This window comes from Rutilus rutilus, assembly GCF_951802725.1.
Source record: "Rutilus rutilus genome assembly, chromosome: 2".
NCBI lineage: Eukaryota > Metazoa > Chordata > Actinopteri > Cypriniformes > Leuciscidae > Rutilus > Rutilus rutilus.
Window position 1 is genome coordinate 41,328,510 of NC_140210.1, and position 25,942 is coordinate 41,354,451.

Consider the following 25,942-nt stretch of genomic DNA (forward strand, 5'->3'; position numbering starts at 1 on the left):
AAAATGATTGGCTAGCCAACGTTATCTAACCACCCTCTTGAACACAAATAAGGCTCATCATAATGGAAGTTTTTAATAAACACTGACACAAACTAAAACAGTTACACAGAATATAATATGGTAAATATTTAATTCATGCCTTGTCAATAGAAAAGATAGCCTAGGGTATGATTTTACCCCAAACTACAACATATCTGACAAAAATGGCAACTGCAAATCCACATTTTGGTGCCTGGACTCCAGTTGTTTCTTGCTTCTCTTTTCTGTAGCTTTCGGTAGTCTGTAAAGAAATAGCTCAGATTTCTTGTTGAATCTTTTTGCACAGTCAGTCGCACAACCGCTCTTTCCCACTTTAGATGTAATTTAAAAAAAACCCAGCAGGATTGGTGGTCCAGTGTCCTTGAAAACCCCTTTTCTGGTTAGCATCATTACTGAGGAAGCGGATGGTGGCCTTGTCCCCATTGACAGTTAAAGATGGTGGGATAGAGCCACAAAATTTGCCTGAACGGAAAAAAACAGGACGCAATATGACAGTGGGAAAATGCAGCTGATTATAAAATCAACAAAATATTGATTAACTATGCTATGGTATATAATCAAACCTTGTGACGACCCAGCAGCATCAAAGACCTCCACATAATCCACACACTGGCCCAGCAAACTAACAGCCTGCAGTTCAAACTGAGTGAAGACAATATGGATTCCAGTGGCCGAGGGGATGTGGATAGTCCAGGTGCACACTGCTTGGCTTGGGTACTCACTGGGCCAGTTGGGTGATTGGAGATCCCCCTTTTGACTGGTGAAGAGCCCACCGCAACCAACAGCAGCTGGAGATGTACAGACAAAAGGTGGTCCAAAGTTTGGAAATGAGAAGAAGTGATGTTATTTTGAATATATTCTTTTACATGGGTGTTTTGAGTGGTTGTTATACAGTTGCTATGGTGTTAGTGGTTTGCTCAAATGAAATTTGATCAACAGTAATACTGACGCTTGTCTTAGTAAACACCACTGACCATAACCCAAATCTTTAACATAAAATGTATTCAATGGAATGACAATATTCTCTCAGAGGGTAAAGAAGTGTTTTGTTTTTTCACTCACTCTCTATGTCAGTAGGATCCACTGCTTTCCATGCGGCACTGAACCCTGAGTCCACAATTTTGTCATTGGAGGAGAAACTGATAGTCAGTGTGTCACCAGCCGTGACTAGATCTCTCGGAGGAGATGTGCTGCAGTGGGTGCCTGAGAAAAAAAGGCAGGATACACAGTATATTATATCTCATACACATTCCCTAAACACTACGGCGGCCCACCTAAGAGCACACTAGTATATTTGGATATGCCACATGGGATATGGCTACCTAAAGTGCCGATGTCATCACTGAGAGTGACTTTGTCATTGAGGCAAAGTGATGTATCCTCTAGGGAGAAGTTGCTAAAGTGAAGATAGACGTTTTTCCCTGTGGGCACACGGATATTCCATCGGCAGGAAGCTCTGTTACTGTAACTATATGGATGATCCATTGATGCCAGCATGCCTTCCGAGCCAACCAGATCCTTCAGTCCGCCACAACCAGAACCTTAAGAAAAAGAGAATGCTTTTTAAAATCCACTCTAAAATCTTCAACTGATTCCTCAAGAATCAAGATTCTCCCGACCAGCGATGTTAACAAACATACCGATGAGGTCATAGATGTCTTTGCGAATGATGTTCTCAATCCAGGGCAGGTAGGCAGAGGAACGAGTGAAGACGCTGGGCTTCTTATCAAAGATACAGCCGATTGGACCAAAACTAGTGATTCCATGCACCTCCCAAGGGGCCGAGGGGCTGTCTTGGCATACCAGGGGTCCACCCGAGTCACCCTATCACATTAAATGAATGTTATGAGTGTAATGGAGGCAAGCTAGTAAGAACTGTGTGTGTAAACCTCACTCCCCTGGCCTTAAGAGGCACGCTAGCGACTGTCCTTGTTAGCGCACTCGCCTCCCATGTGGGAGACAGTGGTTCGAATCCAGTAGGATTGGTTAAATTTGGTGCCGTGACCCAGATGGGAGTGAGGTTTGGGGGGTAAGTGTAACGGAGGTAAGCTAGTAAGAGCTGCGCGTGTAAACCTCACCCCATGGCCTCAAGAGGCATACTAGCGACTGACGCTAGAGACTGCGGTTTTTTGCATCCTTGTTAGCATGCCCGCCTCCCATCTGGAGACAGCGGTTCGAATCAAGTAGGATTGGTTAAATTTGGTGCCGTGACCCAGATGGGAGTGAGGTTTGGGGGGTAAGTGTAATGGAGGAAAGCTAGTAAGAGCTGCGCATGTAAACCTCACCCCATGGCCTCAAGAGGCATACTAGCGACTGACGCTAGAGACTGCGGTTTTTAGCATCCTTGTTAGCATGCCCGCCTCCCATCTGGAGACAGCGGTTCGAATCAGGTAGGATTGGTTAAATTTGGTGCGGTGACCCGGGTGGGAGTAAGGTTTAGGGAGGTGAGTGTAACGGAGGTAAGCTAGTAAGAGCTGTGCGTGTAAACCTCACTCCCCTGGCCTCAAGAGGCGCACTAGCAACTGACGCTAGAGACTACGGTCTTTAGCATCCTTGTTAGCGCACCAGCCTCTTATGCTCTCAATCCCAGTCGCAGTGGGTCAGGTAGGACCGGTTACATAAGCAACAAACATTTTTGTAGAATGTTTTTGGTTGGTTTGTTGTTTGTTCTGCTCTTTCATTTGGTATTGGTAGCATAATTACAAATATCAGTATATTTGGAGTGTTTAGTATATATTGGATAAGTAAGACAATCTGCACAAATTAGAGTTGGAAATGGCCAATTAATAAAATTACAACACATGTTAACTGTACTTCATCTCAGAAACATTCCATACCTGGCATACAGATTTCAGCTCATCAGGTAAAGTGTAGCCGCAGCAGATCATGGAGGTCTTGACCTGGAACCACCAGTAGTCCATGCGTTTACAGGTGTCGAACGGCACTACCGGCAGGGCCACCTGGTTCAATGCCTCAGCGACTTTAGGAGCAGTGGAGTTACCTGTGGGCAAGATGTCATTATGTATTAGTAGTTATTTTACCTATTGTCTCACACTGCAGAGGTAGCTGGTCACTGGAAGATAAATAAGGACTCTAATCTAACCTAATATGATTGTGCATTCTAGGATGCATTATCAAGACTGCACAGCAGAGGGAGCAATCACTCCAGAGTCTTGGGGACTATCGGGAGTCGGGACTGTCAGATATGTGGGCCAGTGCGTATATATTGGATATGTAGGATCTGTATGTTTTTAGTGCCTGTTTTTATACATCAGGGCAAATATGTTTATAAATCAAATTCAGATGGGGATGTTGAAAAAGTATCCAATCGCCTGAGCGTAAAAAACACCTTGAGACAGATCACTCTATAATATTAGCTTCTTGTAGCAGACAGAAAAATAAGACCCCACCAAAAATCCATGACTGACAAAACATCTACTATAATATAATAAAATTAAACCAATTGTCCAAGGCACCTTACATTTTTTTAAGTTAATTTAATATTTATATTTTATTTCAGCCAGTGTTGATATTGTTAACTAAAACTAAAACAGTTAAAAATAAAATTCTTTAATTGAAATGAAACTGACATAAAATGAAATCAATTAAAAAAGAAAGCACATAAGAATAAAAAAAATACAGAAAATATAAATAAGTGTATTCAAAATATTAATAATTTCTTTTTTATCTATAGTTTTAGCTTTATTTAACAATGACAATGATTTTGATACTATTATTTACATTTTTATTTTAAATACAATAAGATTTATTTTATTTATTTATTATAATGACTTTGAAACACAGTCACTTTTAATGACTATCAGAGGATAAAGATTTTTTCCCATCAATAATGTTAAATAAAGAGAAGACATCAACCAGCTGCTGAGCTGCTGAAACTGACAACCTTTTACCTCCTGACGTGTCGTGAACTACCCACAAACAGGAAGTCCTCCCCAAAACGCAATACAAAAAAAGTTTTTTGGAGTGCTGCCAAGTACGATACATTTTATGTGCTGTAAATAAAACCACTTACAGCAGTTTTAAATGAGCAAAACCACCACAAAACTTTATAATTCAGTGGAATTACTATAATTCACAGAACAATGTCAAGCGGTTAAACTGAGTAAACTAACCTGTTTCATCTCCCCAGCCGGTGGCGTAGCATCTTTTGCCCCCGGGCAGGACCTCCTCAACTGAAGGCAGACAGGCGAAATGAATGTAGTCGGTGGGTGTCACCTCTCCATCCAGTCGCACCAGGGCGATATCAAACTCCACGGTTGGCACAGTTGGGTACTGGAAGCCCTCGTGGCGATAGATGCCAAGCACGTTAAAGCACTGCTCGGTTGGCTCAGAGAAGGTCAGGTTGTGTTTCCCTAAACACATTTTCCAGCGCTGCAGCTCATCGGCATACCTGATAAAAATCGATACACACACGTACATCGAATATCCGAATGATTTCTGAAGGATCATGTGACACTGAAGACTGGAGTAATGATGCTCAATTCAGCTTTCCCATCACATGAATTAATTACATTTTAATATATATACAAATAAAAAAACAGTTATTTAAAATTTTAATAATATTTCACAATATTACAGTTTTTACTGTATTTTTGATCAAATAAATGCAGCCTTGGTGAGCAGAAGAGTCTCTTTCAAAGATAGATAGATGGATGGATGGATGGATAGATACATAGATATGTTATATATAAATATCAGAGAATGAAATCATTTTTTGTAACCTGATGAAGCAGTGAGCAGCTGTCAGGACCCAGTTCTTATGGATGAGCGTTCCACCACATGTATGACCCAACTTAGGTGAAGGCTCTGAGTCACGCAAAACCTTCAATAAACATGCATGAGAATAAAAATGATATTATATTATAATGATTGTACTTTTTTTATACAAACAGTGCAAGATGAGTTACGCAGTATAATACTTAGGTTAGAGGTTTGTTCAAATCCCTTGTTCTTAGTAAAACCAATATTAATATTGATGCTTCCTTTAGCAAACATAACTAACAATCATGATGATAACAGCAACAAGCTGAACTAATAATTGACCTCAAGCACACTAAACCTGGTAATATCTTATTTCATTTCACATATCATTAGCTTTGAATAAACATCATTTTATCTTTAATAAGATAAATCGACAAACATTAACTTTCCTGTCATATAAGACATCTGAAATCTCTTCGGGGACGGATGTGAGATTGGGCGAAGGCTTAACCGTACCTGCATGGACACTTGCCATGGCCAGGAGTGAGGATTGGCAGGTTCTCCGTTGACTATGCGAGTGTTGACAGCGGGAGGGATCGCGGGCTGCCCACAGCTCTCAGGCCAGTCTGTGCATTCAGATGAAGGCTTTATCTGAGGAGATTTCTATCATGCCGAATGATTTCAGCTGTCAATTACCTTCGCTCTAAGTTACCCAGAAAAATAGACCAGAGTTTCCAAAGGATATTTTGGTAGTGCACAGGAATATATTGAAAATGTGAGTGGTGCTTGTAAAATTTTGACCATGTTTCCAGGGAAACCAGACAGTTGATGGACCCCATTGACTTCCAAAGTAGGGAAAAAAAGTCAATGGGGTCCGTCAACTGTCTGGTTACTGACATTCTTCAAAATATCTTCTTTTGTGGTCAGCAGAAGAAAGAAACTCATACAGGTTTGGAACAACTTGAGGGTGAGTAAAAGATGACAGAATTTTCATTTTTAAGTGAACTATTCCTTTAAGGGTATAGGGGGCGATTTTGGAAACAACCTTGTTCCACAACCCTGGAAATTTCCCTCCAAAGAAATGATGTCACTTCTAGCAAGTCATGTGATTTAGGGCATATGCTAACAATTTTAAAGGGCAAGTAGCACCAATGTAACAAGGTGAACTTGAGTTGGGACATAAAATAAATGGTTTTACACATTAAAAAAACATTTATAACAATTAATTGTGTTTTATGGCAAAGAGAATGCGTTTTTTTTTATTCGTTTATTCGTTTTTTTTTCTTTTTGGGAGGGGGAGGGGGATTTTAATAATTATTCTAAGGTACTAATCATACCCACATCCCTGGATATCTGCAGGACATCATAAGTGCGGTTTGGTGCCTTCGGACAGAGTAACAGCTATAAAATGTGACTGTTAAAGGTGGATTTGTTCCAACCAAGCAAAATATCTTGTTATAGCAAAGTCAGCTTGTACATGGGATCTTTTAGTCCCAGCATACAAGTGGCATGAAAATTGATGCAGTATTGTTTCATGGAAACATAAAATCTTCCAAACTGTAGGAATGATCTGCATTTTCTATGCAGTTTTGGTGGTTGCAAAGGCATTGGTGGGTGTTTGCTAAGCTGTTCTTGGTGATTGCTAGCCCAGGTAGAATGTCCAACTACTATGTGACAATACAGACATGCAATATCTGGTTAGAATGATCAGCTCTTGATTTATATTATGTATTAATTTATATTAGCTGGAAATGATGTTTACTTGCCAATAAATCTCATTCTGAAATGCTTTTGCTCATACCTATAGTGATGTCGTCCCATGGGTTGGGCGGCACCGGAGGTTCGGTAGGGGTAGGTAAGGTAGAATCGGCAGTCCAGTGAGCACGGAAACCTTTTCCCTCAATGAAAAAGTCGGCATGGAAACGTATCACAAGTTCATTTGTTGTGCTTTCGATGACAGCAGGCGTTTTGGAGCCACAGAAGGGGCCTGTAGGAAAGTCAATTTATTTGAATGTATTGCCTTCTATAGCCCTTAAAAGCATGCAAGTCCTACCCTTTTAGTGGACGGTAAATTATAAACATATGTCTGGTTTGACTGAATGGAGGTTATAAATATGTCACAGTTTTAACTGATTTAAAGGCTCTCATAAACAGGCGTCCTTGCAAAGCATTCCTTGTCCTTGCTCACCGTATTTTTTTGCTCCGGGTCGTGTTCCGTCGTAGACGACCACGTTGTCATTGCACTGGCCGAAAAGGATGCCAGCCTCTTCCACGTCAAAATCAGTGAACGTCAATTTAATGGTCTTCCCCTTGGGGTGGCGTATGGTCCATAGACACATGCTGTTAGCTGGATAGTTCATGGGCCAGTTTTGAGATTTGATGATGCCTGTCTCCTCTTGTGAGAAACCTCCACATCCCTGGATATCTGCAGGACATCATAAGTGCGGGTTGGTGCCTTCGGACAGACTCACGGCTATAAAATGTGACAGGTAAAGGTAGAATTGTTCCAACCAAGCAAAATGTCACGAAATTGTGTCTTGTTATAGCAGAAGTCAGCTTGTACATGGAATCTCAAGATTTAGCCCCAGGTCCATGTCACCATGGTCCAGAATTAACTTTTTGCCAGACCTGCCAGTGGCAGGTGAATTGAGAATTTTTTTTTATTATTTAACTTTATACAAACATATTTTGTCCCAATGACGATGGGATAACCTAGCTGTTTTTCCTCAGTACAGGGCTGCATTTTTTTTAACTCTTTGTAAACCTTATTAAGGTGAGGCCGCATTAGCATAATTTTGCCAGTAAAAAAGGTCCACTGCACATTATCAATAGTGATGCGTGAAGTAACATTTGCACAGAAGTTGCTTTCACACCAATCAGATTTCGGTTAATCAATCAGTGATTTTGCATGAAAAACTTGAACCCGATGCGATGTCTGCATGCGGAAATGTTTTGCCCTTGTGCAAAATACTCGATCATGCAGATTCTACTGAAATGACTGGATTTCGCTCATGAAATTTATTCGAACAATGGTAAATGTGACCGCAGATTAAGTAGATTGTAGAGACCATTGGTGCCAATGGTCTGTACGATCTTAAAGGGGTCCTGTTATGCTTTTTTACATTTTCAACTTTCTTTAGTGCGTAATGTTGCTGTTTGAGCATGAAAAAGGTCTGCAAAGTTACTAAACACAAATTCACTCCAAAGGCAGTTTTCTTCCGGGAACAAACACGTCACAATATCCCTAATTTAAATAATTCCCGCCCAAGGCATATATGCAAAAATGGTTGAGTTAGTTAGTAATGTGTTGAAACTCGTGGTTATGGTAAGGAGCGTGACATTTTCCAAACATGCTCAAAGTGGTTGACTATTCACAACACACTGGTTCAGCCAACCAATTAGAGCACATTGTGCTTTTCAGAAGGCGGGGCTTCATAGAGACAGGAACTAAACAAAGCGTTACTGACAGACTGGGAAGAGAGGTGCTGCAACAATGTGAAATATGTGAAAAATAATGTGTTTATGAACATTTAAGTATGAAAACCTATTCTAGTAGAGCCCAAAAACAAAATCAAGACTTTCATAAAAAAATCCCCTTCAACAGCATTTTTGTATTTAAAATAATATATATTAAAAATGCAAAAATACATGTACAGTATAAAATGTATAAGTATATATAATGATGTATAAAATGTATACTGTATATAAGGCCATCTTTTTGTTCTGTACATTTCTGGTTCGCTGCACAGGCAGAGGGAAACTACAAGCAGAATTGACTGTGAGTCTAAGTAGAATATGTCATAGAGACAAGCTTTAACTGTGAACACTTGCAATGCATGTTAATGCAGGCGTCAATCAGCATGACTACAGATGGTTTCCTCTCCTTTTATAGGGGTGTAGCATCTGGTGAAGGGGGAAATGTTTTTCATAAATCCGGGAATGTGTATATTTACTGTGAAATATAGCTCTTTCAATTGCCAATGTGTCAGCCAGAGTATTTATTTCAGCGATTCGGCACTATTCCAGTTTGGAGATGTGCAACAGATCTCTGAAATGAGATTTCCAACATATAATTAGATTTCTAAAATATTATTAAATTATTGCTAAAATTGGACGATTAAATGATTTGACTGTGTCTGCCACACTCTTTTCCCATGGTTATTCTGCATTGTTATTCTACCCTCATTACCTGGATTTCAAAATCTCCATGGGACACACACACACACACACAAAATCTCACAAGACACACAGGGTTGCTGATGGCTGTTAACGCTCGCAGCTGCATCAGCAGGATTCATCCGAGGTGTGTGCGCGTAGGTGTGAGTAGATAGATGTCTTTATGAGTTTGTAAAGGGTTTTACCAGAAAGGTCCTCTGGATACACAGCTTCCCATGTGGCAGAGAAGCCACGGTCGGCCAGCCGAGTATCTGACTGGAAACTCAGCGACATGTTGTTACTGACACTGATTAGAACTGGAGGAAGAACAAACCCGCAGTGTGTGCCTGAGAGAAAGAGAGAGAGAGAGAGAGAGAGAGAGAGAGAGAGAGAGAGATAAAAGAGAAAGTTTCTGCATCACTATGCATCTTATTGCCCAAAGTCAGAACATTGAAATTACTGGTTTTGCATCAATTGCACTTAAGTCCGCTTACAATGTTAGTCAAAGTTTCTTGTATCAACAAGTCGTCAACAGTTGTCATTTCGTTTCACAAGACGACTCACCCCTTCCTGGCTCTTAGAAATAAACAGGCTATTTTTGGGTACTGTAACTTTATAATAATAATAATAATAATAAAGACTGTCCTATTCTGATTCCCATTTGCCTTGAATTGACTTTTCAGACCATAATTGTATGAATAGAGCGGTCTGTTTTTAACGTGTTTTCCGTTTGATATTTTAATTTCTTAAAACGAAATACACCGCAAGAAATACAAGTTTCTGTGACTGTACATACATACTTAAGGTAAGTTGTGTTCAGTTTCTGATTGGTACATAGAAAATAATACTAGCTATACTTTTTTTACTCAACGATGGGCCTGTGCAAGCTTTGTTGTTAATGTAGATTTGATTCGTCAGTAATAAACAATGGCAACTTTTGTGTTTACAAGTTGTTATGCATTTAAAAAAACACTCACTTCAGATTTAATAGTACAAAAAGGCATTTAGGAAGTCATCATCTCCATTTCATTTTGAAGATAATGATTATTTCATTCGAAGTTAATGATTATTTCATTTGTTGAATGGCATCTAATTATGGGAGAGAAATTAACTCATGCCATGTGTGCTAATCAGTATTCCTGCAATACAAGTCAAATTCATTATTAATATTAAGAATTTCATATACTGTGTAGCTCAGGTTAACATGGTTTGTTTTGCATTTCCATTCAAACTGTTTGTACAACTCCTATCTTCAGGGTAATACAGACTGTCAGCAGAACTAACACTCACACACCGATTCGTCTTGACAGCCAGGATAAAGAAGTGATGTGAAGAACACACACATACAGTATACACACTTGCAACAGCCAAGTAAGGACACAATGTCAAGACAAATGAGCTATGCAGTCCATGGTGGACCAAAACTGAACTTGTTTTTATTCATTTAATGAATTTCAAAGCCCTTGTGTTCAGATGTTTGATAGTTGACCTAAAACAATTAGCAATAATTTTCTTTTATTGCATGGATTTTTTTTATTTAAAGAATGCACTGGTCACTCTTTTCCATGCATTTATAATAAAAAGTGATTGGAATTTAACTTTCCATCTGTTTTTTTTTTTAAACAAGTCTGTTTCTGACTTCATCTCTTGGAATATAGTTTTATTCTCTCTCTCTCTCTCTCTCTCTCTCTCTCTCTCTCTCTCTCTCTCTCTCTCTCTCTCTCTCTCTCTCTCTCTATATATATATATATATATATAAATATATATATATATATATATATATATATATATATATATATATGTGTGTGTGTATATATACATAAAGCAAAAAAACAAAAAAACAAAAAAACAGCCTTTCTTACTTAGTATTTTGTCTTGTTTCCAGTCCAAATATCTAAAACATTCTTAAATCAAGACGCATTTTACTAGATAAAAAAAAAATTAAGTGAGTTATCCTTAAAACAAGCAAAGTTATTTGCCAATGGGGCAAGAAAAATTATCTTAATTCAAACAGAAACAAGATAATATTTCTTACGCCATTGGCAGATAATTGTGCTTGTTTTAAGACAAAAAATGTAATTGCAAGGACAAGAGCAATTCGGTTTTTTTGTCCCACGGAAGAAAGTAAGTCAGACAGGTTTGGACAGACATGAAGTGACATTTTAGGGGGTGTACTGTTCCTCTACACTTTCACTGCTCTGCAAATAGGCAGAAAAACACTTGCCCTTTTTTTGTCTTTTCTTGTAGTTCAAACATCCCAAACTTTTGGTCTTTTCCCTCACACTTTCTCAACCTGCACCAGGACTTATTGACAGTATCTGGCGTGCAGTCCTTGAAAAGCTGCTGTAGATAAGCGTATCAGCTGCTCACAGCTCTGTTTGATGTTCAGTAATAAGGAGCCGTAATTTATAGTGCGCTCGCCTGCTGGCTCATGCCTCGCTGAGACTGATGATAATCAGTTTTTACAGTCCCTTTGTGCAAAGGATAAGAGAGAGCGATGAGAACGCCAGCTACTCTTGCGCCAGCAGTGCCATTTAGTGTAAGATATGGGCCCAAAAACAGAGTCGAAGGTCATCCCTGATAGGCCACGTTTTGGCACAGTGCTATGTTGGCTTGACACGTTTTATCCAATTAAATTACTGGAAGATGTGTCACATAAATAGGACAAGTCTGTTCACATATTTAAGAGGACCTATTACGCCCTTTTACATAGTCTTGATTTTGTTTTTGGGCTGTAGTAGAATAGGTTTTCAAGCTTAAATGTTCAAAAAACACATTATTTTTCACATATTTGACATTTTTGCAGCACCTCTCTTCTCAGTCTGTATCAGTAACGCACTGTTTACTTCCTGTCTCTATGAAGCCACTCCTTCTGAAAAGCACAATGTGCTCTGATTGGTCGGCTGGACCAGTGTGTGACGTGTTTGTTCCCGGAAGAAAACTCGAGACTTCAATCGAGGCGTTTCAGGGAGTTCAGAAACAGTGCGCACTGATATAGAGAATAACTCCCTTTGGAGTGACTTTGTGTTTTGTAACTTAGCAGACCTTTTTCATGCTCAAACAGCAAATATACACTAAAGAAAGTTGAAAATGTAAAAAAAGCATAATAGGTCCTCTTTAACCCCAGTTTAAATAATGCAGATTCGGGCAATTGCAAAAATAGAAGACATTGTTTAGAGCGCACTATAGATTACTTTTTTATGTTTTCTGTAAGAAATGCCCTTGCAAAACTCGCCGCCATGATGCAATTGGGTCTTGTGGGTGGTTTCCAGGGTGTTGCTAAGGTGTTCCAGAGTTTGCAAGCATCATTTATTAAACATAAATCTATAGTATCCTTTGTATCTTTTTTTCGAGTCGTGTCTTACCCAGTGACTGCTGACTATCCATGACGGTGAGTTTATCTTTGACGCATTGGCCCGCTTCACCCACGGTGGCCAGATCAGTGATGTGCAGTTTGACAAGAAAGCCCTCGTCCACTGTGATGTCCCAAGAGCAGCTCAAGTTTGCAGGATAAGCCTGAGGATAGTTCTTGGAGTTTATCTGACCTTTACGTCCGAACAGCTTCCCGGGGGACCCACAGCCAGAGTCTGAACAGAGAGCGAGTGTTATTGTCTGAACAATAATGCTCAAAAGAAATTCATCAGGACCTGCAATCTTTAAATATCATCTGGCTTCATGTAGGGTAGAAAGCATGTCATGCTTGATGATGGCACTGCAAAATGTGCTTGTTATCTCTTTATGTCTTTAAATGCCTAAACTGTTAATTTCCTAGAGAGAAATTAAATTAAATGGAGAGCAAACTGAGGCTTTTGCTTCTTAGATAAGATCCTCAACAATGTCTCAAACTGTGCTCAGATTTGCCAAAATAGTCTTCAATCTAAAGTTTTAATGATTTTGAAGAACTTAATATTAGTAATTCATTTATTCATATATATGTGTGTGGAAGTTCTAAAATTACCGGGTCAACCTTTAATGCCATAATTAGATAAATTTATTATTTGTTTATTTTAATCTCCTTGATTGTCACAACAAGCCATATTAATTTACCCCTCTTACATAGTTCCCTGATTATGGGTGCTTCGTTAAATTAACTTTTTTTTGTGTGATGTAAGATGCTTCTTTAGGTGTGGAAAAGCATTTGTATTCCTGTCATTTGAAAGTACAGTCATTAGACTGCAGGAGGTTCAGTGATCATCAGCCCTGTAATATGTAATATGATCAGGTAAGTGATGAATTGATGTAGTTTCTTTGAAAATACTGTGACTTTACTTATACCTTCTGGGGCAGGTGTGGGTGTGTGAACAGGTGTAGTGGTTGTTGGTCCAGTGGTTGTGGTTTTGGTGGTGGTTGTTGGTGTGGTTGTAATCGGTGGGGCACTTGCTATGGTGTAGGTTGCACTGAAGCCTTTAGCAGTCCCGCTCGAATCAGACTTGAAACGAACCACCATACTACTGCCACTAGACAACACCGGAGCCGGGACCTTGTTTCCACAGAAACGACCTACAGTAATTGAGATTTATGTTTTTTGGCAGATAAAAACAAGAGCACAGATGTTCACCGTGGAGAAAAGGGATGCTTTTTGGATTCAGTAAATGTCAGATCTCACCAAGCTGAGCGGCACCATCTGAAGCGTCATCATAGACATCCACAAAGTCACCACATGATTCTGGGACAAGGTCAAAAGCTGTGAATGTTAGCCGGACCTTTTCCCAATCAGGCACGCGTATCATCCACTGGGCAACATAATGAAAATATTAGTTAATTTAACATTAATCCTAACCTTAGAATAACTAGATTACAGTGCAATTAAACTGCTTTAGCAAATGCAAAATACATAGACTGATCCAAATGCAATTTGGGTATCCTGACAGGGCTGGTGATTGAAATTGTGCTTTCTCATGCATCTTGAGTTAGTTTCAAGTCAAGGCTTGAAGGCTGGCGGTAGATTAGCTAATGTGGGTAAATATCCTGCCAGATGGAGCCGCACTGTGAGGAAGCTTCCAGCAATCATGTCAAAACCAATCTTCAAATACTCCTCACAAACTCCCAAAATTTCCTCTGTATGTGTAATTTGATTGTCACTGGATTCATTATTCATAAAATTTGGTCAAAAAAACATGATGGAACTATATTTTTATTGGCCAGTGATTGATTGGCTGTTTATCAACGTCAAAGTAAAAAAAAAAAAAAATCTGGATGCATTATGTTTAAAAAATTAAATTTTATTCATGGGATTCCCTCAAGTAGTCCAAAGAGAAATCATTACATATCAACTGGGAATGCGAGTTCATGCGTGCGAAAATTTATTAATTTCAATAGGAATTCACAAAATTTTGCATCAGGTTACCTGATTTTGGTCACTTGAATTCACTGTGTTGACCAAAAGAAAGCTGCTTGGTTTGAAAGTGATTTCTGTTTAAGCTGTTCATAGATTTCTACACTATTGACAATAGACAAAAGATAAGAGACCTTTTTTGCCACTCCTTAATGGGATAGTTCACCCATAAATGAAAATTCTGTCATAATTTACTCACCCTCATATCGTTCCAAACCCGTAGGACTTTCGTTCATCTTCGGAACACAAATGAAGATCTGTTAGATGATCTGAGAGCTTTCTGTCCATCCATTGACAGTTGACGCAACTACCATTTAGACGCTTCAAAAAGTTCATAAAAGAGATCGTAAAACTAATCCAAATAAATTGAACAGTTTAGTCTACATTTTCTGAAAGAGACACGATCACTTTAAATAATGAACTGATCTAATTTAGGCTTTTATTCACATTTAAACATTCATCAGCGAACATAAACAGAAGATCAACCAAACCTGCTTGATGAGCGAGAACAAATCTCATTGGTTCTTGCAGAAACTCAAACGTGCTGCGTAACACGAGAATGAACCTCATTGGTTCTTGCGGAAGCTCAAACGTGCTGCGGAACACGAGAATGAACCTCATTGGTTCTTGCGGAAGCTCAAGCGTGCTGCGTAACACGAGAATGAACCTCATTGGTTCTTGCAGAAGCTCAAACGTGCTGCGTAACACGAGAATGAACCTCATTGGTTCTTGCAGAAGTTCAAACGTGCTGCGTAACACAAGAATGAACCTCATTGGTTCTTGCAGAAGCTCAAACGTGCTGCGGAACACGAGAATGAACCTCATTGGTTCTTGCAGAAGCTCAAACGTGCTGCGGAACATGAGAATGAACCTCATTGGTTCTTGCAGAAGCTCAAACGTGCTGCGTAATACGAGAATGAACCTCATTGGTTCTTGCAGAAGCTCAAACGTGCTGCGTAACACGAGAATGAACCTCATTGGTTCTTGCAGAAGCTCAAATGTGCTGTGGAACATGAGAATGAACCTCATTGGTTCTTGCAGAAGCTCAAACGTGCTGCGTAACATGAGAATGAACCTCATTGGTTCTTGCAGAAGCTCAAACGTGCTGTGTAATACGAGAATGAACCTCATTGGTTCTTGAGGAAGCTCAAACGTGCTGCGTAACATGAGAATGAACCTCATTCAGTGTTTCCCACACATAGACTAATTTGTGGCGGTGTGCCACAGAATCAACACCGGCCGCCACATATTGCGTTTCGTTATTCTTTTTTTTTTTTTTACGCTATTTAAAACACGCAGCGTATTCGTTCAGCTGCATTTCCTTTCCCTGCTCTCCCTCAGTCTCTCTGTCACTCACGCATCTCTCTCACACACACACACACACACACAGCCCCTCCCCTCCGTGCACACCGCGTCTGTCTCCATGAAAACGAAATAATCCGAGATCAAAAAATATTTTATATTCTGAATACAATGTTGTCAGTGTGTTAATGTTGGAGTCCCGCCCCGACCCTTAACAAACAAGCGATTGTGCCTTCTTTAGTAAATTAACTAACGTTAGTCGCAAGTTTGCGGTAAAATGCAGTTGGGTTGTCGAGGTCAAAACACTATATAAGCTGTGAATCAAATAAACTTATTATAAATAATGTTATGTCATTTTTAGGGTGTTAAATGTGTGGATTTTGGGTTGGGTGTGTGGATTTTGTGAAGGTGTGAAGCATTTTTGATTAATATAATAAAGTTCTGTGTAACAAATTATTAACAAAGGAATTATTTCGGGTGAACTATTCCTTTAAGGCAGCAGATATTGAACAGCAATAGAATAGTGGGTGGAAAAGGACAAAGATACAGACTCCAGAGAACAAACAGGAAAAAGACAGTTTGTGATAAATCAAGAGCAGGTGTAGAGGTCATATCGATCATTCGAAGCACCTGGTAGAGTGCGCCATTCTCATAGTTTTGTGCGGGAAAGCCAGGGGTCAACAGCTCCCCACGGTCACCTTGAAGAACACCACCAGCCCCAACTATTTCTAGAAGCATGGGAACGAGAGAGATTTAGCTGCATAGAGAGACACCAAAAGGGTATTCTGACAGCCCCCCTCCCCTCCCAATACACCCCAGTTACGCGCACACACACACACACACACACATTAATGCGCTGCGTCTCTTTCTAGGTCAGCTGCAGTGAGACACTTATAACAGCCTCTCAGTATCTGGCAGAGTAAGATACAGTCACTAAATGATGAAATGAAAGGTGCAGCAGACGGGCATTGTTAAGTCTCTAATGTTCTTCCATTGTGTTAATAATACTGTTATGTAATTAAGTCATTATGTATCTCTCATTGTCATTACCTGATGCCGTCTCAGGGGCCACAGCGCGGTACAGGGCTTTGAATCCCTTCTCTGTGTATCTGTCGTTGGTGTCAAAGTACACAAAAATGCTGTTTCCTAAGGCAACTATTGGTTTAGGCGTTGAATAGCCACAGTACTTCCCTGCAAGAAAAAGACAGTTTTTACTGAACACAGCCTTTGACATCAACAAAAAAAAGATTTTCTCTTACATTTTCTCATAATTTTGCTAAAACTAGTCAAGATTATATAGTTATCTGAATTTATATTCCATCTTTGGGTTGTGACCCACCAGTTGAGAACCGCTGAACTAGAATACCCAGGAAAATAAAGCGCTTTTGCTTTAGGTAGAGTGGCCAGTTTTTGTCTTGGTGTTTGTCCTCTCTCATTCAAACTGAAAATCTGGCAGGACATGCTCAGCATATGCAATAACTCAACAGTCAAAAAATGGTGACCAGTAACATTCAGTCAATCTGTAAGAAGTTAATTGCCTCATGCCCTCTGGAATAAATGCAGGCAGATCTCTTCTGCGCTAATGGTGATTAACTTGCAGTGAATTAGTTTTTTTTAACTCTCTGCAGGGAAGAGAAAAATGGTTTTGACCAACCTCAGCAGAAGACTCACCAATTGTGCCGAGTTCATCCTTGAGAGTGATGAAGTCGGCCTCACATGTATTGGAGTCTTCTATAGAGAAGTCTTCAAACCACAGATGGATCACCTGGAGGAAGAAAACAAACCATGAGAACTCATTTTCCATGAATAGGGTACACATTTATGTCCCATTACACTGAAAATAATTTGGTGTAGAAACAACTCATTTAGTATCATTGCTACTCTTTAAAAAAAATAAAGGTCCAAAAGGGTGTTTTCACAGCTATGCCATTGAATAACAATACTGTATTTGGTTGCCCAAATAACCTTTCAGTGATCAGTTCTTAAAATAACCAATTTTTTTTCTTAGGATGGGGAACATTTAAAAAATCTAAAGAACCTTTCCACTATTAAAAAAAAATATACAACTTTTGTGGAATGGAAAGATTCCATGGAAAAAGAAACTTTCATTTTAAGAGTGTTGAACATTTCACAAACAATTAGCCTACACAGAAACAGGAAGTGCCACATTAAATTAAACGTGACATTTTGAAGCTGAAAAACAGAATATACTATTTCCTTGTAAAACATGCTCAAATAATTCTTGAAAATCGAATATAAAACAAATATACAAAAACAGCCCTATAAATGTGCAAAGTGCTTTCAGAAAAACCATGTAGGTCATCTTACAGTAAGCCTGTCCTAATGAGCAGCTAACGGCTAATGAGCTGAGCTAAGTGTCGCCCGGTACCTTATTGGCTTCTACTGTGATGTGCCAACTGCAGCTCATGCCATTGTCGTAACTGCTGGGGTAATTCCCACTGGAAAATTCCCCCGAGGAAGCCGTCAGCTCCTGCAGACTCCCACATCCCGTATCGATCTCATCCTCTGCGGACAGAGACAGAGCGAGGAATAGAATTTGACATCGCCTGTGTAAACAGATTGATTGCATTTCCTCAGCAGCACCCCGCAGGTGAAGCTATTTCATGGATTCAGCCTCGTGGAACATAATGCAGTTTTAGTCTGGTAACTGAATTTGAAAAGAAAGGATAATGTGTGTGTATGTACCAAATAAATACCTATAGGCCTATATAATATTGCTCTGCATTCATCATTTGTGATGCAAAAATTATCTTATGAGTAATGGTTAGCCCATGTGAAACATTGTAAGTTTTAAGTGAAACTGTTGCAACAAATTAGATATACTTTAGTAATTTAAATCGCATGAAACTTTTACATTAATGTGCACCAGATGTCATTCTGATTACAGGAAGCTTCTGAGAGCTATTTTTGAGAGTATTATACAGTTTCACTTCATAATTTACATTTAGATGCCGCTTTTAGATGCTTTCTAAATAGGAGGATGCTGCAATTGTATGGCACAGATTTTACAATAGTGTTGTTCCAGTGAGTGATTCAACCAAACGTATTGTAGTTGCGCTTAGAAGTAATTTAAAGTTTTTATCAATAACTTTAATCATTCAAAAGTTATTGTATAGTTAGAGTTTATCAGAAGAGCAAGGAAATCATTTGGGTTAGAATTTCATTAAAAGTGTTAACATAAATAAGCTGTTTTCGTGAATTTGAAGAAGCAGAGATTCGTTACAGGACTAGTTGTATATCAAGTAAACATCTTTGTGGCTTTGATCAAGTCTATTGATTTGACATTATATGCCCTTATAATCATAAATAACTATACCATTTCTATTGCTGTATTTTATTACCACTGAGATTCTTTAAATTTTACATCTACATTTATATCTGAGGGGAAGTCAGAACAAAGTAAGTGTGCAAAACTAATTATCTTCATTTAATATATCTGGATTTGGACCAATAGCTTTGAAGTAACAGTAACCCACCTCTTGGACTTGAGTTGTTCTTCTCAATAACAAAGACCACAACAAGTCCAATAGTGACTGCAGTCAGGGCTACAAATAGGAAGATCAGGCTCTTCTCTAGTGTTGTCAGACCTTTCTTGGACTTCATTTGTGCCGATGTTCCTCAGCGTTATCCAATCTAGAAACAGTGTGATGGTCTTCAGCCGAAGCTGACTTACTAACGTTCTCCTCACAGATGGTCTAATATTTATAACGTTGTGTTGACCTTTGTTGAGCTGTACTTTACTCTCGGATGGGTTGGCTGTGCGATACCACAAAAAGCAATTTCTGCGAGTATATCTCCTTGATGCATTTTACTGCGTGTGTGACAGGTCAGGTTGTAAATTTAGGAAATCATACTGGTTTTATCTAAGAAGGCTTATCAGGTAAGTGAAAGCAATGGTTACATTCTCAAATGATTAACTAAATAAGAAGTATCTTGGTTGTAGACCACTAGTGGACTTCTTGTTTATTAATACTGCAGTGATTGTGAAGTTTAAATGAATTAGTTAAGGGATACTTCACCGATTAGCATTAAGCTTTGTATCAGTAGAAACCCGGTAGTATTTTCGAATGACCGTGCTTCCCTCCCTCATGTCCCCCTGAGACGAGAGATTTCTGTATTGTGTGTCTGGAAAAAATAACTCCGATGACGGAGAAATCGTCATTTTGCATCATGGGAGGCTTTTTTGTCCAGAGGCGAGAGACTACAGCCAGTAGGAGGAGCTAGTTCCGCATGTTTTCAACCCACCCATAGGGGGATCTCACGATAAAATGGCGTCTTTTCAGTTTCGAGTCAACTAGTAGCCTAGTTGTATCATTTCTTCCGATATTGCCCTCTGTAACCGGTAGGCGTGGCTTGGGAGTGGCCTTGTAGGGCAGTGCATTCTGGGAGTTGTTATCTTTCATCCACATGAGCCAAAAATACAATTTCTGGCTTTTCTCAGTCAAGAAGGCACCAACTTCTAAAATAATTTCACATTTCTACTACATAAATGACCCAATTTAAATACACATTCATCTTTCCAGCGGTGAAATAGGCCTATCCCTTTATATAATTAAAGGGTCTATTCAGAACACTTGTTATTAGCGACACCAGTGGCCATTAGGTGTACTGCAGCCAGCAACATGTTCACTCTTGTGCACACGTAACGTACAAGAGACTGAACGTGATTCAAGGATATATACTCACGGCAAAGTTCTTTTTCGTTCTTTGCTTAGAAGTTTTCACCAGCTCTGCAATTCACCGGCATCGTGTCGACAGATGAGGTAATTAAAATTGCACTGATAGTTTGATTATAAAGCCTATATTTGAGACTAGATTATGTCTGACTATGTGACACTAGTTTGAATTCATTCTTATAATTTGCATGACACATTGACATCAGAGTACAGAATGGCTCTTTTAGCATTATCCTGAACTTTTTATAAGCATTAATTTCATGTGTCATAGAAAGGAAGAGAGGCTTTCGGGAGCATAAACGTCACATCCATTTGATTTTCCCTGCAAAATGTCCTGAGTCCTTCACATAAAAATCAGTGTACAGGCATTCATAGAACCTAGAAAATCTTGGAAGGGCTAGTTTTTTAAAGTTTCGGAACAAGCTGTTCACACATTGGCAATAAAAAGTGATTAATTCATGAAAATTCTTACATATAGCCCCTTTAACCTTTATTTCATAAACATATACTCTCTGTGCTTTTTAGCCATTTAATGGGAAAGTCATTGCGGTTCACTGTTGTTTTGGACGCCGTTGTCTGTCATTGCAAGAAAACACATTTTTATTTTTGGCTAAAACTATCCCTTTAAGACTTTCCTGCATGTCTGGACACAATACTTCTTAGTTCATACAAATACCTGGATCTATTGTGCCCTAAAAATAAACACCCTAAGGGCCGGCAATTGACTGAATACTTTGTATTTGGTGAGAAAAAATCAACAGTGAAGAGAAAGACCGGCTTGCTGTGCCACACATACTGTCAAGGCCTGTTTGCTCCGGCATTGAACTGAGAGAATGAAAGAGGATCTTTTTAAAGAGCTGCTTTCATTGAAGTGGCCCATATATGCTCAGTCGCTCCACCAGAGGTTTGTTCTGAAGGAGCCTTTGGAAGGCAGTGTCACTTTCTGGCTTGCTCTTTAAAAGAGTGTCATTGAGGTTCTTCCTGGTATTCTGAAGAGAAAATAAGTTTGCATAGAGTTCTGCACCGAGTGGCACTTCATTATCTCATAAAGATAATGAGGAACTGTGTGTTGCTCACTTGGAATTACCTGGAAAGAGCTGCTATCAATAGGATGACCTGCTATCATGTCATTGGAGAGGTTTTTATCTCTCAAGAACAATTTTTGATAGATACTGTTACGCATTTTGAGTTTTATTCATGTAAATAAGGTTATCATTTTAAATGCATCTATACCACTCTTAGAAAAGAATAAGGTTCTATATAGAATCCTAGGGTTCTTGACTCCGTTTTAAGAAACACTTATGCCAAAAAGGTTCTATATGAGGAGGAGAAAGGTTATGTGATAATGATTAATGCTTAAATGATTGCATGATACTAGTTTCTAGTGATAAAGTATGTTTACAAGCTGCTTAATTCATAAAATGTTATTAAAATAAAATATAAACAAAATTAATTCATTAAGGGTTCGTTTACACGACAACGATGTACTAAAAGCAGAAAAGTGTTTTCTTTGCGTTTTTTTTTTTTTTTGCGTACAGATGACAATGTTGTCAAAACGATTCCCGTTCACACAGATCCGCAAAAATGATTAAAAACGCTGTATTTGCTGCCAGGCCGGTAGATGGCAATGTCACTCTGTAAAGAAAAAATAGTTTAATACACACGTGTCACGGTTCATGAATTCACTGTCTCTCTCTCGTCTAACGTGCTGTTGTGTGTGTGTGTGTGTGTCTGTGGGCGTGGTCACTGATCATCAGTGATCAGTAGCGCCAGCTGGTTTCAATTGTATGTCCCTTTATAAGCTCAGTAACTGGTGTCTCATGTTGTCAGATCGTTGTGGTTTCCCGGTGTGTTTCCCGTGCCTGTTCCTGTGTTTCCCTGTGCCGTTTGGATCTTCCTGTCTTCGTTGAGTCTTCCTGGATTACCTGCACTCTTCACTTGATCATCAACCACTTCACGAGGGTTCACTTCAGGATTACAGCACCAGCTCCAGTTGCCCACCGAGGTCCCTGCGTCACCACTCCACCTGCGTTTGTGTCCGCCCACCTGTCCCGCTGTCTGGCGTCCATCTGTGTGCTGAGTTTTCTGACCATCTGTGTGTTTTCAATAAAGAGCGTTGTTGCATATACATCCTGTCTGTCATCCGTTACAGAACGATCTGACCATCTATGGATGTAGCAGGCGCCACGAGTTGGGACGAGTTTGCGACTCGAAGCATTGCGAGAATGGACACCCAGGAAGAGAGCATCGCCAACACAGGTCGGGCGGTGCAAGCGCTTGTGACGCAGGTGTCCGAGCTCACCCAACAACTCCAACAGCTAAGAGTTCCCACTGCGCCGCCCACACTGCCCGTTCAGCCCAATCCACCAGAGCCGCCCCAGCAGCGCGAACCGAGACTTCCGATACCGGAGGGATATTCAGGTGAACCGGAGTTTTGCAGAGCATTTTTGACCCGATGTTCTATGCACTTTTCATTACAGCCGCTGACGTTCAGTCAAGAACAGTCGAAGGTGGCATTCGTGCTGACGCTGTTATCTGGCAAGGCGGCTCTCTGGGGAACGGCAGTGTGGGAGAATCAAGATCCATGCTGCGCCTCGTTCCAGGCACTCTCCGAGGAGATGAGGAGGGTCTTCGATCGTGCGGTGGCGGGTAGGGAGGCAGCCAGACTACTCGCCGATCTCCACCAAGGTAACGGCTCGGTGTCTGAATATTCCATCCGGTTCCGCACCCTGGCTGCAGAGTGCCGATGGAACGAGGAGGCGCAGTGGGATCGTTTCCTGCATGGGTTGGCTGACCGTGTCCAGAGGGAGATTTATATGCTGGACCTTCCACGCAGTCTGAATGGACTTGAGTTGGCGCTGCGAGTGGATGCTCGGCTGAGCAGAATGGGTCGCTTCCAACAGAACCTTCCGTTTCGCGGGATGGAGAACCCGCGCTCTGAGAACCTGGACACGGTCAGCCCCGTTTGTGATCCCGAGCCCATGCAGGTGGGTAGAGCTCGGCTTTCCCGGGAGGAGAGAGAACGGCGGAGGTCCCAAGGACTGTGTCTATACTGCGGGAGGGCGGGTCACTTCATCCACTCGTGCCCGTTAAAAGATCAAGCCCGGTAGTAACAATGAGGCTACTATCGGGTGGGATCTCCGCCGAGAAGACCTCATCATCACCATCATCAGCTACTCTCCTTCCGGTAAGACTAAGGTGGGCAACCCACACGCACGACACCAAGGGTTTACTGGATTCGGGGGCAGAAGGTAATTTTATGGACTCAGAACTGGCTCATCATCTTCACATCCCGGTTTCCCCTCTTCCGTACAAAATCTCTGTCAAGGCTCTCAATGGACAACAACTTCCTGACATTTCACACTCCACTGAACCTATCACTCTCATCACTTCTGGCAACCACACAGAGACAATATCATTCCTCCTTATGGACTCACCTCTCGCACCCATCGTACTCGGACATCCCTGGCTCACTTTACATAATCCCAGAATCGATTGGGGTCACAATTCTGTTTCTATGTGGAGTAATACGTGTCATGAGTCATGTCTTGTGTCTGCGTGTACGTCTGTTCCTGTGTCTGTATTCCAGGAGGAGGCGGTGAATTTGTCTAACGTGCCCGGGGAGTACCAGGACCTGAGAGAAGTGTTCAGTAAGTCTCGTGCTGCTTCTCTCCCTCCACATCGTCCCTATGACTGTGCCATAGACTTAGTGCCAGGTGAGTCTCCGCCTAAAGGCAAGTTATATTCACTTTCTGTTCCAGAAAGGGAGGCTATGGAGAAATATATTTCTGATTCTCTAGCATCCAAATTCATTAGACCTTCCTCATCTCCAGCGGGGGCGGGGTTCTTTTTTGTGGGGAAGAAGGATGGATCTCTGCGACCGTGCATTGATTACCGAGGGTTGAACAACATCACGGTAAAGAATACTTATCCTTTGCCGCTGATGTCTTCAGCCTTCGAGCGGTTACAGGGAGCATCCATCTTCACAAAATTGGATTTACGTAACGCTTATCATTTGGTTCGCATAAGGAAGGGCGATGAATGGAAGACCGCGTTCAATACCCCCAGGGGGCACTTTGAATACTTGGTCATGCCCTTCGGGCTGTCCAACTCCCCAGCGGTCTTCCAGGCACTCGTCAATGACGTGCTGAGAGATATGGTTGACCAGTTCATATATGTCTACCTGGATGACATATTGATTTTTTCATCTTCTCTCCAGGAACACGTTCAGCACGTCAGACGAGTGCTTCAGAGGTTGCTAGAGAATGGGCTTTTTGTCAAGGCGGAGAAATGCGTTTTTCATGCACAGTCTGTTCCTTTTCTAGGGTACATCGTCTCGTCTGAGGGAATGCGTATGGATCCTGACAAGGTTAAGGCTGTGATAGATTGGCCAAGTCCAGATTCCCGTAAGGCCCTACAGAGGTTTCTGGGGTTTGCCAATTTTTATCGGCGTTTTATTCGCAACTTCAGCCAACTAGCCGCACCTCTGACCGCCTTGACCTCCCCCAGAACGACGTTCAGGTGGTCCGATACAGCGGAGGCTGTATTCGCCAAACTTAAGAGCCGCTTCGTTTCGGCTCCCATCCTTGTTGCCCCTGATCCATCACGTCAGTTCGTGGTGGAGGTCGACGCGTCAGAGGTGGGGGTAGGAGCAGTTCTTTCCCAACGTTCTTCCACAGACGACAAGATGCATCCTTGCGCGTTTTTGTCTCATCGTTTATCACCTGCAGAACGTAACTATGACATTGGTAACAGAGAATTGTTGGCAGTCAAGTTAGCGCTGGAGGAGTGGCGTCACTGGTTAGAAGGGTCAGGGGTACCTTTTATCGTTTGGACCGATCATAAGAACCTAGAATATATCAGAACCGCCAAAAGACTCAACTCTAGGCAGGCTCGGTGGGCACTTTTTTTCGGACGTTTTGACTTTACTCTCTCGTACCGCCCGGGTTCCAAGAACATCAAACCCGATTCATTATCTCGTATTTTTGACCAATCCGAACGCCCGTCTACTCCCGAGTGTATTTTACCCGAGACATTAGTGGTCTCCACTCTCAGATGGGAGGTCGAATCGAAGGTTATGAAAGCCTTAGAAGGGGTAACGCCTCCGCCCGATTGCCCATCGAATCGTTTGTTTGTGCCAGAGGGGTGTCGGTCCGACGTCATTCAGTGGGGTCACTGTTCCAGTATAGCATGTCATCCAGGAGTAAATCGCACCAGTTTTTTGGTGAAGCAACGATTCTGGTGGCCATTAATGGCTCGCGACATCCGCAGTTTTGTTTTGGCTTGCTCGGTTTGTGCCACTGGCAAGACCTCCAATCGACCCCCGGATGGGTTACTCCAACCGCTCTCTGTCCCTTCGAGACCCTGGTCCCACATTGCGCTAGATTTTATTACCGCCCTCCCGCCCTCCCAGGGCAAGACGGTCGTTTTGACTGTCGTGGACCGGTTCTCGAAGGCGGCTCATTTTATTCCCTTGCCCAAATTACCCTCAGCCAAGGAGACAGCGGTAACTGTCGTAGATCACGTCTTTCGCTTACATGGCCTCCCGATGGACGTGGTTTCCGACAGGGGACCCCAATTTGTGTCCAAATTTTGGCAAGAATTTTGTAAGTTACTGGGGGCGACTGTCAGTCTCTCTTCGGGGTTTCATCCCCAAAGCAATGGTCAAACGGAGAGAGCCAACCAAGATCTG

General features: G+C 41.1%; 1 protein-coding gene across 3 annotated transcripts; it reads right to left on the minus strand.

Moving 5' to 3' along the window:
• Window positions 1-58: 58 nt before the first annotated feature.
• LOC311283307 (ovochymase) lies at window positions 59-19,288 on the minus strand. 3 transcript variants are annotated; one of them, XM_084397658.1, is made up of 20 exons: window positions 19,051-19,288; window positions 17,943-18,079; window positions 17,225-17,318; window positions 16,604-16,744; window positions 16,184-16,281; window positions 13,523-13,649; window positions 13,192-13,416; window positions 12,282-12,503; window positions 9,123-9,263; window positions 6,950-7,186; window positions 6,563-6,748; window positions 5,278-5,387; window positions 4,782-4,882; window positions 4,173-4,450; window positions 2,877-3,040; window positions 1,680-1,863; window positions 1,362-1,580; window positions 1,102-1,242; window positions 603-827; window positions 59-501 (listed from the first exon to the last, which is right to left on the minus strand). In XM_084397658.1, exons 1-20 carry the CDS (start codon window positions 19,175-19,177, stop codon window positions 353-355), a joined length of 3,306 nt encoding a protein of 1,101 aa, XP_084253784.1. In that variant the 5' UTR covers window positions 19,178-19,288; the 3' UTR covers window positions 59-352. The 3 variants fall into 3 exon arrangements, with proteins under 3 accessions (XP_084253784.1, XP_084253786.1, XP_084253785.1); XM_084397660.1 differs by lacking the exons at window positions 17,225-17,318; window positions 17,943-18,079; window positions 19,051-19,288 and adding an exon at window positions 16,893-16,975 and having other exon boundaries at window positions 225-501; XM_084397659.1 differs by lacking the exons at window positions 16,604-16,744; window positions 17,225-17,318; window positions 17,943-18,079; window positions 19,051-19,288 and adding an exon at window positions 14,451-14,487 and having other exon boundaries at window positions 225-501; window positions 16,184-16,283.
• Window positions 19,289-25,942: the final 6,654 nt, after the last annotated feature.

What these genes read in the sequence shown, in the direction of transcription:
- LOC311283307 (XM_084397658.1), bottom strand. Translation starts at nt 19,177, where the DNA reads ATGAAGTCCAAGAAAGGTCTGACAACACTAGAGAAGAGCCTGATCTTC. An exon ending in ACCCGGAGCAAAAAAATACG is followed by an intron (nt 6,749 to 6,949) that starts GTGAGCAAGGAC and finishes ACTTTCCTACAG; the next exon opens with GCCCCTTCTGTGGCTCCAAA. An exon ending in TGATGACATCGGCACTTTAG is followed by an intron (nt 1,243 to 1,361) that starts GTAGCCATATCC and finishes TTTTTTTCTCAG; the next exon opens with GCACCCACTGCAGCACATCT.